General features: G+C 52.9%; 1 protein-coding gene and 1 long non-coding RNA gene across 2 annotated transcripts; one reads left to right on the forward strand and one right to left on the reverse strand.

Annotated features, from left to right (window-relative positions):
- The first annotated feature begins 1701 nt into the window (after positions 1-1701).
- ERAL1 (Era like 12S mitochondrial rRNA chaperone 1) lies at positions 1702-5768 on the forward strand. The gene is made up of 10 exons (XM_008695330.2): positions 1702-2024; positions 2962-3089; positions 3211-3288; positions 3687-3733; positions 3892-3953; positions 4121-4233; positions 4325-4573; positions 4710-4859; positions 4982-5062; positions 5176-5768. Exons 1-10 carry the CDS (start codon positions 1742-1744, stop codon positions 5296-5298), a joined length of 1314 nt encoding a protein of 437 aa, XP_008693552.1. The 5' UTR covers positions 1702-1741; the 3' UTR covers positions 5299-5768.
- On the reverse strand, positions 5769-6585 carry LOC121105039. The gene is made up of 2 exons (XR_005837486.1): positions 6485-6585; positions 5769-6204 (listed from the first exon to the last, which is right to left on the reverse strand). It is a non-coding gene; the product is annotated as an uncharacterized LOC121105039 (long non-coding RNA).
- Positions 6586-15069: the final 8484 nt, after the last annotated feature.

The raw sequence follows: 15069 nt of genomic DNA on the forward strand, positions 1-15069 counted from the left end.
CCCACTCAGCCTCCACTTCCACAACAACAGCCCAGTCAGTTGGTTCCCACCATTCTCCCAACAATTCTTTCCTCTTTGTCCTAAATCATCAATTTTCTCCTCTCCCCCTGGTCATTGCCATGAATGAGCAAACAAAAATCTCTGATCTTAGAAAAGAAAATCTTTTCTTAACCCCATTTCTTTCCCTTTTGCTCTGCTCCCCTGAGAAGATATAGATATAGATATATAGATATAGATATAGATACACACACATTCACTCACACACACACACACACACACCACACACACACGTGTGTGTGTGTGTGTGTGTATTCCCCCCCCAGCTTTCTTTAATTACCTCTCCTCTCATTCTCTCTCTTTTTTTTAAAGATTTCATTTATTTGACAGAAAGAGAGAGAGAGAGCACAAGCAGGGGGAGCAGCAGGCAGAGGGAGAGGGAGAAGCAGGTCTCCCACTGATCAGGGAGCCCCATGCAGGGCTCCATCCCAGGACCCTGGGATCGTCACCTGAGCTGAAGGCAGACACTGAATCAACTGAGCCACCCAGGCGCCCCCCTCTCTCTCTTTTTTAGTAAGCTCTACACAACCCAACGTAGGGCTCAAACTCACAAGCCTGAGATCAGGTGTCCCATGTTCTACCGACTGAGACAGCCAGGCACCCGATCTCTCATTCTCTCTTAAACTCACTCCATTTAGGTTTTCACCTAGACCATGCTACCTGAACTGTTCTTGTCAGGTTACTAAACTAATCTCTCTGTCTCTCTGTCTCTCTGTCTCTCTGTCTCTCTCTCTCTCACACACACACACACACACACACACACAGCCTCCAGGACACAAGTCCTGTGACAGAGATTTTTGTCCATTTTCTTAATTCATGTGCCCCTCCCCCCACCTGGACACGGCCTGTACATAGCATATGAATAAATCCCCATCCCTCCAATCCCGGCAACATTTCTCTCTCAATTTCAAGAGCTTGATTGAGAGGCTTCAAAGAATGACTACAGCCTAAGGCCGCAAAGCGACTAAGATGTATGAAGTTCCACAGGCCGCTAAGGCAATCTGGGGCGGGGGAGGGGTGACTACGCATCTTCTTCTCCCTTTACAGACCCTCTGGTTTTTCTTCAGAAAGCAATGGCCTCAGGGAGGAGATAGTAACGGGGGTTCATAGATGGGAAACCGGGTCCGCTGCTCCTCGGGAACACCCACCCAGGGAGTACTCCCTACAGGAGGCTTGTATAAAGCAAAGATGCAGACTGTCGGAGAACGCTGCCGACCGCTAGGGCAAACCAGGGGGATACTGGGAGAGAACCTGCAATCCTGAAACCAGAGAGAACTAAAAAGCACCCGTTACGGCTCCCGCGGCCTTTCCTGCTTCAATGCGTCAGTTTCTCCAGCAGGAATTAAGAGAAAGCTTTCTGCCGCTTGGCCTCATGGGAGATGTAGTCTCTCAAAAGCCAGGGCTAGACGGGCCTTTTACCAAACTTTGGCAGGAGAAGAAGAAAGCAGGATGTGTATGGGAGTCCAAAACGACCGTCCTGTCTACGCAAACTCTAAATACACATTTTCCTTCTCCTTAGCCTCGGTCAGTCTCCAGAGCAGTTTCTCCTCCAACCCACCTCCAACATCCCGTGTATCTCCGCACTCTGGGCCAATCTAGCTCTCTCCTGCTCGCTCATTTTTCTACGGCTCTATCCAATCGTAGGTGAGTTCCTGGTCAGTTCCCGGAGTGCCTTGCGGCTGTAATGGCTGCCGCCGGCGGTCGCGCGGTAACGCTCCTTCGGGTGATGTTAGGGGTCCGGCAGTTGGGCCCCACCGCAGCGAGAGAGTGGGGGGCCCGGCTTTCCTCGCTCTTTGACTGTCAGCGGAGGTGCGTGTCCTGTTTCGCGGGCGCCGCCTTCTCTGGTCCCCGCCTGGCCTCTGCCTCTCGCCATCATGGCCAGAGCTCAGCCTTGGACTGCTTTCTTGGACTCTCTCAGCCAGACAGTTCGTTGACTTCTCGCCCTCCCGGCGTGTCCATGCACAGAGGTAAAGGACCCAGATAGGCTTGTCCCGGACTGTCACGGTTTTTAGCAGTGAAAGTTCCGGGTCGGGGAAACTCCTCAGTCCCTGGAGTTATCATATTTGGTCCTATATTATGGAAAACGATCTTGAGGCCCCGAGAGAGAGGCGAGCCTTGAAGGATCTCACAGGAGAGAGCTACAGGGTTCTAAGAGTTGGGAACCAGAGGGAACTGATGTGGTCACAATTAGAGATGCTCACAAAAAGCAAGAGATTGAAGGGCCACAGGCAAGGCAGAATTGTGGCTCTGTGCCCCGGAGATGGGAAGCAAACTGGATCCAATAAGTGCCCCCACCTACTTGTCAGGAGACTGAGTTATACCTAGGAAATAGCATCCTCTGGTCTTCAAGTAACATAGACTACACTCTGGTAGGGAGGGTGGACAAAAAATTGATCATCCTAATTCAGTATTTTAAGAAACTAATACTTGCAAATACTGAGAAAGCTTGCAGAGCCTTCATAACACCCTTACTAGGGTGAGATTGTCCGAGCTGGAGGGATTTCTGGCTTTATCTGATCTATCTGTACTTTCACACATGCACATACATTTATCAGGCACAACTACACAGTACAAGTTGACACAGTAATTGAGTATTAAATGCCAGGCATTGTATTGATTGTTTCCACAAAATTGCCTATTGTCAAAAGAAGGTTTTAAGTAGATATTGTTAATATTATCTCCAATTTACATGTCAGAAAACTAAGGAGCTTAGAGAAGTTAGAGAACTTGATAAAATCATATAAACAAATTAATGGACAAACTAAGTCTCAAAGCCAGGTCTCAGCTTCAACCTGGTGCACTAATCTTGTATTCCCTACTTCCTTTGGGGGCGGGTAGGACTGAGTACCTGACAGGGGATCCAGATTGCACTATCTCTCACTCCCTTCCTGCCCCCACACACAGATGAGCAGGATCTCCTCTTGGTCCATCGTCCCGACATGCCTGAGAACCCCCGGGTCCTACGAGTGGTCCTCCTGGGTGCCCCGAATGCAGGGAAGTCAACACTCTCCAACCAGCTGCTGGGTCGGAAAGTATGCTGCATCCTTGACACCCCACCCCAACCGCCCCTTTCATCTCTCACTTTTTTCTGTTTCTTCATGAATTGTCCTACAGTAATCTGGACCTTAATTGGGACTATTTTGTTTTTGGCAGGTGTTCCCTGTCTCCAAGAAGGTGCACACCACTCGCTGCCAAGCTCTGGGGGTCATCACAGAGAAAGAGGCCCAGGTGGTGGGTACCTGCGAAGGAAGTCCAGCAAACTGGACAGCCGGTGAACCTAAGAGGCTCTCCCTTATAGTTAGACCTGAAGAAAATGTGTAGATTCACTTTTCTGAGGGAACGGGGTCTCCTCTTTCGTTAGGCATAGTACAGTTCTCTCTACTTTCACCCTCTGACATCTAGTCAGAAAGGTCTCATTCCCTCTTTACTCTTCCTAATTTCCCATATATTCACAGTCATCGTCTTTCTCTTGGATCCCATCTAGAATTAAAACAAAGCTGGAGGGTAAGAATCTAGTCACCCTGGCCTAGAGTGGGTGCAAGCTTCTGATGTCAATGGTGGCCTTTCTCTCACTTGCCAGTTATAATCATTCCATCTGGGGGGTGGGCATCTCTCTTTCCTGATTTTAGATTCTACTTGACACACCTGGCCTCATCAGCCCTGTTAAACAGAAAAGGTAATAGCTGTGGAAACAGGTTTGTAGAGGGAAAGGTGTTGAGGAGAGGGTGGGGCGATTCCATCATAGGGGCTGGAAAACCCCCTTATTATACTCTGTCCCTCATTAGGAGTATGTCAGTCATAAGACCCTTCCTGACCTGTTTGTCTGTCCCTCAGGCACCACCTGGAGCTTTCCTTGTTGGAAGATCCATGGAAGAGCATGGAATCTGCTGATCTGGGTTAGACTCATGATGGGAATCTGAAGCCCAATTTATATGGTCACGGCCTCTTGTTCCTGGTAGTTTGGAGGATGGGGGTTGACCCAGAGCCCATATCATGGACACTTTTGGGGGGTGGGAGAGAATGGTCGTATATTTGTCCTGCTCCCTACCCTGCCAACTTCTAGTTGTGGTTCTCGTGGATGTGTCAGACAAGTGGACTCGGAACCAGCTCAGCCCCCAGGTGCTCCAGTGCCTGACCCAGTTCTCCCAAGTCCCTAGCGTCCTTGTCATGAACAAGGTGAGCACCGCCTACTTGAAGAAGGAGTCCGCTTTCCTCCGTGGTGCCCATCTCACTGACCACACACCCTCTTCCCATCCTCCATGCCCAGGTAGATTGCCTGAAGCAGAAGTCCGTTCTCCTAGAGCTCACAGCAGCCCTTACCGAAGGTGTGGTCAATGGCAAGAAACTCAAGATGAGGCAGGCCCTTCGCTCACAGCCTGGCACTCCTTGCCCCAGCCCAGCAGCTAAGGGCCCAAACACACAGTCTGTGGGAGGCCCTCAGAGGATTGGCTGGCCCCACTTCCGGGAGATCTTCATGTTGTCAGCCCTAAGCCAGGAGGATGTGAAAACACTAAAGGTCAGTTAGCCTTGGCCATAGCCTGGCCTTTGATTTCTACCATGTGAAGACAAGCCTCAGAGTTCCTGGTAGTGAGAGTGAGTAGGAAAGTCTTGGTTGAGACTGAGCTGCCCACCTACCCCCTCTCTACCCACAGCACTACCTCCTGGCACAGGCCCGGCCAGGACCCTGGGAATTCCACAGTGGAGTCCTCACTAGCCAGACGCCTGAGGAGATCTGTGCCAACATCATCCGAGAGAAGCTCCTAGAGCACCTGCCCCAGGAGATGCCCTACAGTGTGCAGCAGGTGTGGGCACAGTGAAGGACTCGGGGGCTCTTTGTCAGGCGCACATCCAGGACAGCACACCTGTGGCCTGGAGAGGTAAGGATACAGGCTTGTCTGACTAATCATGATGTCTCCCTGTGCAGAGGACAGTGATGTGGGAGGAAGGCCCAAGCGGGGAGCTGGTGATCGAACAGAAGCTTCTGGTGCCCAAAGAATCTCACGTGGTAAGTCGGGTTAGGCTTGGAGAAAGGACCAGGGCTTTAGGCAGGGGTTCTTCCTCCACTGCTCGGGAGCCCTGAGAGCAGGCTTGTGTCTCTCTCTCTTACCCCACCCTCAGAGGATCCTGATTGGTCCAAAGGGGCACTTGATCTCCCAGATTGCGCAGGAGGTGAGCCGCGACCTCATGGACATCTTCCTCTGCGATGTTCGGCTCCGCCTCATCGTGAAGCTTCTCAAGTGACCGCCCACTGCTGCCTCTCCCAAGGCATCCCAGTCAGAGCTGCTGGCAGGAGCCACTGACCAGAACAGCCCCTGCCCAGGGACAGAAACTGGTGAGAGGCATGGACACTGCCTGATTTCGACTGACGGCTGGCTTGGCCGTACTGAGTCTGCCTAGCCCTGCCTGACCACGTCTCCTGTTGGAGGAAGGAACTTAGCTCAGTTCCCAGGTCGTTCCTCTGCCTGGGGTCCCAGCTGCTTAGGTCTAGAAGTTGGCTCTTTGGTAGGAACGATGCCATCCTGCTTCTAGCTGGCATTGAACCCAGAGTTCCTCCCTGAGTTGCTAGTTTCAGCAGAGAGGGCTTTCTCCCGTCCCCTCAGGTCCTCTACCTTGAAGCTATGCATAAGGACTTTTGGGTCCTAAATGAGATAGTGCCACTCGCCCCATCCCTCTCCCCAGTCTCGAATGCTAATAAAATTAAAAGACAAGGATACTGGTTCTCATCTTTATTTCCTTAGAATAGGAAAGAGAAAACCATTCCCTCACCCCCACCCTGTTGTCCGAGCTGGAGTCTCCCTCCCTTCCAGTGGTCTGTTCCAGGGTCCAGAGCTCTCTTCTTGGCACGTATTCTGGGTACAGCAAGAGAACCGTTACCATTACTAAACTCAGTAATGGTAACGGTTTCCTCGCCATCTCCAAGCGTCCTGGCGGTCAGCAGGCTGTGATAGGCTGAGTGGCGAGCCCGGTGGGTTTGCAGCACCCCCTGCCCTCGTCTGGCTCCAGAGCTGTGGGGACCCGGACTAGTACATCATCTATACTGTAGTATCTCGTCGCAAACTTACAGTATATGATGATATCCCAGCCAGGGCCCTGCAGCAGGCACAGGGGGCATGGCTTGGAGAGCACTGTGGCAGGGAGAGCCAGGGGCTGGGGGCAGAGCAGGACAGGTCAGTGCTGGACACACAGCACCCCCCCCCCCAGCTCCATAGCTCCTGAGCCAGCAGCTCCTCGATGGTTGTGGCCAAGGCAGCCCAAGTCGGGTAGGAAAGGGGACTGGCCCGGAGAAGCCTGCAGAGCTAGGGTCTGGTGAGATCTCCTTGGGGACCCGGTGTCAGAATTAAACAAGCCAGAGATCACATAATGAGACAGAAGGTTCTCTCTGGTCAGACCAACAAGCAGACAGACAGGCCCAGGAGAGGGTACTTACCTGGAGCTGGAACTGTAGACTGCGGGGAGGCCTTCAGAGGTAAGGAGGCCCTGACCCTGCCTCTCCGCTCCAAGCTGCTGGCCTTTTAATTCGCTGGCCCCTCCCCTGGGTGGGGCACTTTCCCCGGGTTCTAGAAAGCCCTGCCTCTTAACCCTTTCCCTGCTGGACTCCTTGGAACAAGGGTCACTGGCCCCTCTTTTTGTTAGGCCCTTTCTCCCATAAATTTCACGGACCTTGCTGAGGCTAGGGTCTGCCTTTCACTGCTCTCCCTGTGAAGCCGGTCATCTGTCTGCTGGGCCTGGGAGAAGGAAGAACGGCCTCACCCCATCTTTCGGGGTTTAATTGTTGGCCGTAGCCGGGTGCCGGTTGTTCTGGCCGTGGCAGCAGCGGTGATGGCGGTGGTAAAAATGTTAGTTGAACGTCTATAAAGCAGGCAGGGTCCTGACAGCCGGATTCTTGGAACAGACTCTGGCTTAAATTTCAGGTCCTGGGCGCCTGCCTGTGTTTATGCTGAGCCCAAGGAGGGTAGACCTAGGCTACTGCTGCCGTGGCAAGTTCCCCTGGGTGGAGGGGGTCCTCTGTTGGGTCATTTGAGGGCCGGGGAATTCAGGCTCTTCTGAGAGTCAGCGTAAGAATGGGTAGGGGCCTGTTCAGAGCTCAAGCTACTCACCTGAGAGCCTGGCAGTATTCGGTTCCCTGCCTCTGGGGAAGGCAAGACTCCTGGTGTCGAGGCTTCTTAGACTGGGGGAGGGGAGCTCTGTTTATTGTATTTTATTTTTAAAGATTTATTCGTCTGAGAGCATGTTCCTATGAGGTTTGGAGATGGGGGGGATGCAGGGTAGGGGGAGCTGAGGGAGAGAGAATCTCAAGTAGACTCCCAGCTGAGCACAGAGCCCAACGCAGGGCTCATCCCCACGACCCTGGGATCACGACCTGCGCTGAAACCAAGAGTTGGACACACAACCAGCTGAGCCCCCCCCCCCGGTGCCGCACATCTGTTCTTTTAGACCCCCATTCAGGGGGACACATCTGCTTCTCTGCTCCCGCCCCTTCTCCGTCCTACACAGTCTGGTCTGTGTGCTGGGAGGCAGTTAGACCCCTCCCCTGCAGGGGCCGGTGAGGCCAGGATGGGAGTGGGAGGAGAGAGCAAACCGTTTGGTTCCTTGGAGATGTACTACTTCTGGTGCCGCACAATGTTGGCACATGCTCTTCCCTCGGTTTTCGTTTTTGCTTTTGTTTAGATTTTATTTATTTATTTTTAAGATCTCTACAGCCAACGTGGAGCTTGAACTTAGAACACCGAGATCAAAAGTCTTATGCCCCACTGACTGAGGCAGCCGGGCGCCCTGCTCTTCCCTCTGGCGCCATCTTCCCCCTTTCTTGTCTAGTTAGCTCCTGTTCCCACTTCATATGTGGGTAACACCTTTGCAGGGAAGTCTTCGCTGGCAAGTTAAATCTCCCTGTTACGGGCTCATTTATTTGTGTGAGTAATCATTTAGGCAAATAATCATGGGGGCCTGGTTATTGGTCAGTCATGTCAAATGTCTGACATGGAGCTAAACTCAGTGTGATGCGGGGGAGGAGAAAAACTTTGGCCTGCGGAGGCAGGCAGACAAAACTGTAGCTCTCAGGCAAGGCTTTTTCTCTCAGACCCTTCCTGTTCTCCTTGTAGACCGCAGTAACGACAGTCCCCAGTTCAGAGCTGCGAGCTAGGGGACTAGCTGCCGGCAAAGCACTTAGCCGAATGAAGAAGCTAAACGCCCCTCATGGGCTATTCTTGAAAGCCGCTCAAGGCCATTGAGAGAGCCCAGGTTTCAAAATAACAGGCCCTGGGGTACCAGGCTGGCTCAGTCAGTGGGGCATGTGACTCTTGACCTCGGGGTTGTAAGTTCAAGCCCCACGTTGAGTGTAAAGATTACTTAAAGATAGGGATGCCTGGGTGTTTCAGTCAGTTAAGCGTCTGCCTTCGGCTCAGGTCATGATCCTAAGGTCCTAGGATCAAGTCCCGCATCAGGCTCCTTGCTCAGCGGGGAGTCTGCTTCTCCCTCTGCCTGCTGCTCCCCCTGCTTGTGCGCTTTCTCTCTCTGACAAATAAAATCTTTTAAAAAAAGATTACTTAAAATCTTAAGAAGGCACCTGGGTGGCTTAGTCAGTTAAGCGTCTGCCTTCGGCTCAGGTCATGATCCCAGGATGCTGGGATCGAGCCCAGCCTCTGGGCTCTCTGCTCAGTGAGGAGTCTGCTTCTCCCTCTCCTCCCTGCTCATGCTGCCTCTCACTATCTCTGTCACTAACTCTGTCTCTCTCAAATAAAATCTTTAAAAAAAATAAAATCTTAAAAAGAAAGAAAGGAAAAGGGAGGGAGGAAGGAAAGAATAGCAGGCTCTGAGTGATAGTCCCTCGTCGCCTGCATCCAGCTCTGTGACCTCGGACCGAGTGCCCTCAGCTTCGGTTTTCTCGTGTACAAGCGGAGCAATCCATACCTCGCTCCTATGGGGGTGACCAGGGTCATGTGCATGCTCATCTCGAACTCCGAGGTCAGACCTAGCACCTGTGGAAGCAATGTCCGTGCCCCCCTTCTTTCCCCTGTCTCACTCGCTAGCTGTGTGACCAGAAGCAAAGTGCTGCTTCCCTGAGCTCTGGTGGGAGCACATAGTTCACCAAGTTGTAAGAATTTAGAAATACGGCTGAGAAACCTTCCGAAACCCAGGCACTCGAGCCAGGTGAGAAATTATCACATGTCTGCTCCTTGCCCCCCTTCCTGTCCTGTGACCCCTCCTGCCAAGTCACCTCAACTCAGAGACCCACCGACAGTTCAGGCTCCTTTACCAGAGTAAAGGCTTCATGCACTGAGGCCATGATTTATGCCACTCATTGCCGAGGCGTCCTGCCTAGCCCCTGCTTAGTCCTAAGACCTAAGGTGAACGTGGGCAGAAACCAGGGGTCCTGAAGGTAGAGGAGACAGATATCTCAGCCAGCCAGAGATCCTGTGGCTATGGCCCTGGCTGGGGTGGAGGGGGCTGTCATCAGGGTGTGGGCTGGAGCAGAGTCTGAGCCTGGGTGGGGTAGTCTGGGGACCCTGATAAGCAGACTTCGGGCTATCAGGGTGGAGGCCCTTCTGCTTATCAGGAGCCTGCAGGGGCCACGAGGACCTGAGGATGCTTCCCGCCCCGAGCTGTCTCCTGGATGACAGCCCTTCCGTCCCTTTGCCTCCTTAGAACCCTTCCAGAAATCATATGGAGACTCTGCCCCTTCCCTGGCCAGCATGGGGGCGGAGGACACAATCCAGGTCCTTGGACCTTGCTTTGCATTCTAAATTTTATTTTTTATTTGAGAGAGAAAGAGAGAGAGAGAGGGCACGCACAAGCAGGGGGAGCAGCAGAGAGAAAGGGAGAAGTAGGCTCCCTGCTCAAGCCTGAGGCGGGGCTCGATCCCAGGACCCCGGGATCATGACCTGAGCCGAAGGCAGATGCTTAACCTACTGAGCCACCCAGCCTCCCGTGGCCTTGCATTCTAACAACTGTTGCTTCAGATCAGGAGCTCCGTGGCTCTCCTGAGGCCAGTGTGCACTTGTCCGGGACCTTAACCGTCTCATGTCTAATCCCAGTCCCTGCCACAGCAGCGTTGAGCCCTCGACTCTGACTTTGATCTTCTGTGGATGAAATGCGTAAACCGTGTGGTGAATGACAAAGTTAAGGGTGGTCAGATCCGCAAGAATCCTTCAAAATCATGGGATTCAAGTACTCCATTTATAGAGGAGAGGAAACTGAGGCCCAGAGAAGGGGAGCGAATCACCCACCAAAGCCTCAGGGTTTCCTCCACCTCTCAGCACATGGGAACCCATGACCCTAAGACAGCAAGGCAGCAGCAGGTAGTCAGAGATACACAGAAAGCACGTGGAACGCACACACACACGCACACACACACATGTGCACAGCACACATGTGTAACGCCTACAAAAGCACAGAGGCAACACACATACTAAAAAATACATTCGGCTAGTAAAATTACTCTTAATTCCCTCTTGGTTACTCTACTAAGTTTCGTGAAGTTGAAAACTTTGGTGGCCAAATCATAGGGTCACTCAGTGTCCCACTCAAAGTACAATCAGCAGCAAAACTCATCCTGGAACCAAGGATTTTGAGAAGTTCTGGGAGGTTCTTACTTTCCTGTTTTGCTTTACACCCAGGGGACCCAAAGCGAGAGCCTAGGAGCTTACCAGGTGTGAGAAAGAAAAGCTGGAACACTGCTCTCATCCGTGCTCTCTGTGTGATACGCTGGGGCTCGAGATCCAGGGCACCTGAGATGACTGCGTGGTTTCATCATGGCCACCCTGAGAAGGTTCTCCTAACCCTCCCTCCTAACCTGCCCCCTAATGTCCAGGCTTTGAACCTGCTCTGTTTTCCTCATCACACTGAGAGTTCATCTGATCCTTTATTTGTCCCCAGCTACCCCGGGAGCAGGCAGCTTACCGGATTCTCTGTGGCCCCAGCACCCCTCATGGGTCTCGTCCTGCGAGACCCTCAGAGAACACCTTTGCACAGAACAGACACTGACCCCGCAGTCGGTGCCCAACTAGCGCTCAAGTACCTGACACGCCCCCTCACACTCTCCGTGCCCTTCAGCCCCACGAGCAAGTGTACCTGTCGAGCGACCAACACAGATGCCGTGGATTCCTAGCACTGGCTTCCCTGGGGACTTCGCCAACGTCCATCCATCAGTCTCCAAAAGATGACTACATGCCAATTTTATTTTTTTGGTAAAAAATCTATTTTTAAGTAATCTCTACATCCAATGGGGGCTCGAACTCACAACCCTGAGATCAAGAGTCCACACGCTCTGCCGACTGAGCCAGCCAGGTGCCCGTATGTGCCAATTTTATCGTTGAGAAACAGGCTCCTGGAGTAAACGCATGGCCTGCGTGATCCAAGAAAGTGGGAGAGGAGGCAGGACGACAGCTCTGCTCTCAGCCTCCGGGCCCCAGGCTTTGTGCACAAACTTGCTATGAACGAGGTGGATTTTCTGTGCGTCTCTGTGAGGACGTTTTGAGGGTTTGTTTGTTTTTTTAAGATTTTATTTGTTTGAGAGAGAGCTCAAGCAGGGTGAGGGGCAGAGGGAGCAGCAGACTCCCTGATGAGCAGGGAGCCCGATGCAGGACTCGATCCCAGGACTCCAGGATCATGACCTGAGCCAAACGCAGACACTTCATCGACTGAGCCACCCAGGCGTCCCAACTTTTTGAGTTTCAAAGGCGAGAGAATCAGACCTGAGTTTTGCCACTTACCTGAGCATGTCGCCTCATCTCCCTGAACCTTGGTCTCCTCATCTCTAAAATGGGGATGGCAGTAATACCTACCTCACAAGGCCCCCGGGGAGATTCAGGGAAAGAATGTGTGCAAAGCCTCCGCATGACTCAGGACGCCCTCCTCGCTCCCACTCGCTCAGATCCCCCCCCCCGCCCCGTCCAGTCCCCTTTTGAGCCTCTTCCACAGCTGCTCCAACCTGGCGATAACCTTCTCCCTTCTGACTCCTGCAGCTTGTGACCCAGGCCCTGGCGTGGAGCTCACGTGCCCGGGCCTCACACGCCATCCTTAGCTTGAACCAGAGCCCTAGCCCGTGTAGCTCGGGGTTCTGCCTTAGAGTGGCTTTTCTTCCAGACCACCTGCCCCGGAGGGACTCAGAGCCCAAAGGGAAAAGCACAGCTCCGGATTTGCCAGACCCTGGACTCCACTCCTACCGCTGGGTAGCCCGGGCCCTTGCCCGCTCTTGGAGCCTCGGCTGCCTTGTCAGATACATGGGCTTAAAACGCCTCCTTGTCCATGATTGGTGTGCAGATGAAATGGGATAGCAGAGCTGGAAAGGGCTAGGTAGAGCCTGGCTCACATATCATAGGAACTCAACAAATGCCGGATCTCCTTCCCTTCTGGCTTTGCAGCGGGCTTTCCCTCCGGGCCCTCTCCAGGGGGGCAGGAACCCATGGGCACGTGCACTCGCTCAGACGCCTGAAGATGCACGTGATAGTGCACCCCTCGCGCCCCCGCGCAGACACACACAGAGTCAGAAATAGAAGCTTCCCGATCAACACCTCCCTAAGTCTGTTTGTTCATCAGCTCGCACTTCCTAGTCTCTGGGTCAGTGGCAACCCCCACGTTCAGACCCGGGCCCTGACCTCCGGCCCGCAGGTACGGTCCTGAAGGTGGCCTTTGGGTGGGAAAGGATCCCCAGGGAGCCTGGGTGTCCCTCCCTCCTCAAATCCTTCCCGCCATCAGCCGGGCCCTTGCTTCCCTCCCTCCCTGCCAGGACAACCTGTCTGCCTCACAGCTGCTGTGGAAGAGATAGGCAGCTTGGATTATCAGGCCAGACAAGGCTCCTCGTGACAGTTCCCTGTGCCCCCCTCCGCCAGGCAAGGTTCCAGGGCCCTTAACCCCCTCTGTGCCAGGCCCGCAGGCCCAGGGACTGGGAAGAGCAGGGAAGGGGCCCTGCCTCCATATCCAGTTCCCAAGACTGGAATCATGAGCACCAGGAAGTGGGGTACAATATCCCCTGTGTCCTCCAGGAGCCCATCTACACACTGGGTTGTCTCCTGCCTGTCTTGGGTCCATGGCAGCCTAGGGTAAGGAGGGACAACCGGGGCAGGCCTTTAAGGGCTTAGACCAAAGGCCCTATACTGTCTTTCCTCCCTCCCCCAGGCTGGTTCCAGGTTCTGGGGACGGAGGCCTGGCTGCACTCTCGGGCTCCACTGGCTTCAGCAGAGGTGCTGGTACATCACCCCCCTCCTTCCTCCCCCACATCACGGCCCTTCCTCCTCCGCAGCATCCTTCAGGCCCCTGTCAGCACGGCCCCTGCCTGTTTTCTTGCTGCCCTGCCTGCCTTTTGCCGGGCTGCTCCGGTCATCTCCCCGGGCTAGCCACCGTCCCAGATACTAAGGCTAACCAGGACCAAGTCCTGCTCGGGCCCCACTGCAACCACCCAGGCCTCCCTCTCCTGAAGGTCAGNAGGAAGGAGTGAGGAGAGCAGGAGCATGGAGGCTGGGAGTCTGGCTCGCTGTCCTGGTTCTGGCTCAGACACCATGTGACTTGGGCAAATTCCTCCAATCCCAGGCTCCTCTGTTTCCTCATTTGATGAAATAGAGGGCAGGAGCTCTTTTCACAGGGTTGACTCAGGGATTAAATGAAGTAAAAAAAAAAAAATTATATACATACACACACACACACACACACACGTATAATTTTAGTAATCAGCTGGAAAATAACATTAATATCTGAAAATAAGGGGCACCCGGCTGGCTGAGTTGGTAGAGCATGCGACTCTTGATCTCAGGGTTGTAAGTTCGAGCCCCATGTTGGGTGCAGAGATTACTTAAAAATAAAAAAAAAACTTTGTTTTTAAAGATGTTATGTATTTATTCATCAGAGAGAGAGAGAGAGCACAAGCAGGGGGAGCAGCAGGCAGAGGGAGAAACGGGCTCCCTGCTGAGCAAGGAGCTGGATGTGGGGCTCCATCCCAGGACCGAAGACCCTAGGACCATGACCCGAGCCAAAGGCAGACGCTTAGCTGACTGAGCCACCGAGCTGTCCCAAAATCTTTTTTTAAATAAAATCTTCAAAAAATAATTTTAAAAATCTGAAAAAAATAACAAGAAAAAAGAAATGCCCGTGAGCAGACTTTATAATCCAGCTGCAAGCAAATATACCAGGTAGTACAACCTAACTGCCCCCTGAGGGCCGAGCTCGATGCTAACATGAACTGTGTGGTTTAGTCCTTGCGACAACCCCAACCACAGACGGCCCCAAGTTCAATCCTGGAACCTCTTCTCTCTGCTGCCTGTGCTCATTCCTTCACTGATCTCCTTTCATCCCAACGTTTCACATACAATCTGCACAGTGGTGACTCCCAGGTCCGTTTGTCCAGGCCAAGCCTCTCCGCTAAACTCACTTGTAGAGTGAATCTCCTACTTGCCAGTTTCTCTAATAAGCACCAGACTTAGCAAGTCCAAACCTGAGGTCCTGATCCCACCTTGAATCTACTCCTTCAACAGTTTTTTCCCATTTCAGTAAATACCAACTCCATTCTTCCAGGCAGCCCCAAAACCTTGGAGGTTTGTTAAATTAGATTTTTTTTTTTAAGATTTATTTATTTTAGTAAGAGGGGGAGAGAGAGAGAGCCCGAGAGAGAGCAGGGGGATGGGTGGAAGGAGAGAATGTCAAGCAGACTCCCTGAATGCAGAGCCCAACGCTGGGCTCGATCTCACAACCTTGAGATCATGACCTGGGCCGAGACCATGGGTTGGGTTGGGGGAAGAGGGCCGGAGTGGCTCAGTCGGTTGAGCATCTGCCTCCGGCTCAGGGCTCAGGTCATGATCCCAGAGTCCCCGGATCAAGCCCTGCATTGGGCCCCCTGCTCGGTGGGGAGCCTGCTTCTTGCTCTGGCCCTCCCCTGCTCATGCTCTCTCTCTCTCTCAATTAAATAAATAAATCTTAACAAAAAAACTCAAAATCAAGAGTCAAACACTCAACCGACTGAGCCACCCAGGTGTCCCAAATTCACTTTTTATTGAAAGACAACGTGCATTCAAAAAGTGTATGACT

The sequence above is a fragment of the Ursus maritimus genome, unplaced genomic scaffold, assembly GCF_017311325.1.
Source record: "Ursus maritimus isolate PB19 unplaced genomic scaffold, ASM1731132v1 scaffold_24, whole genome shotgun sequence".
Lineage (NCBI taxonomy): Eukaryota > Metazoa > Chordata > Mammalia > Carnivora > Ursidae > Ursus > Ursus maritimus.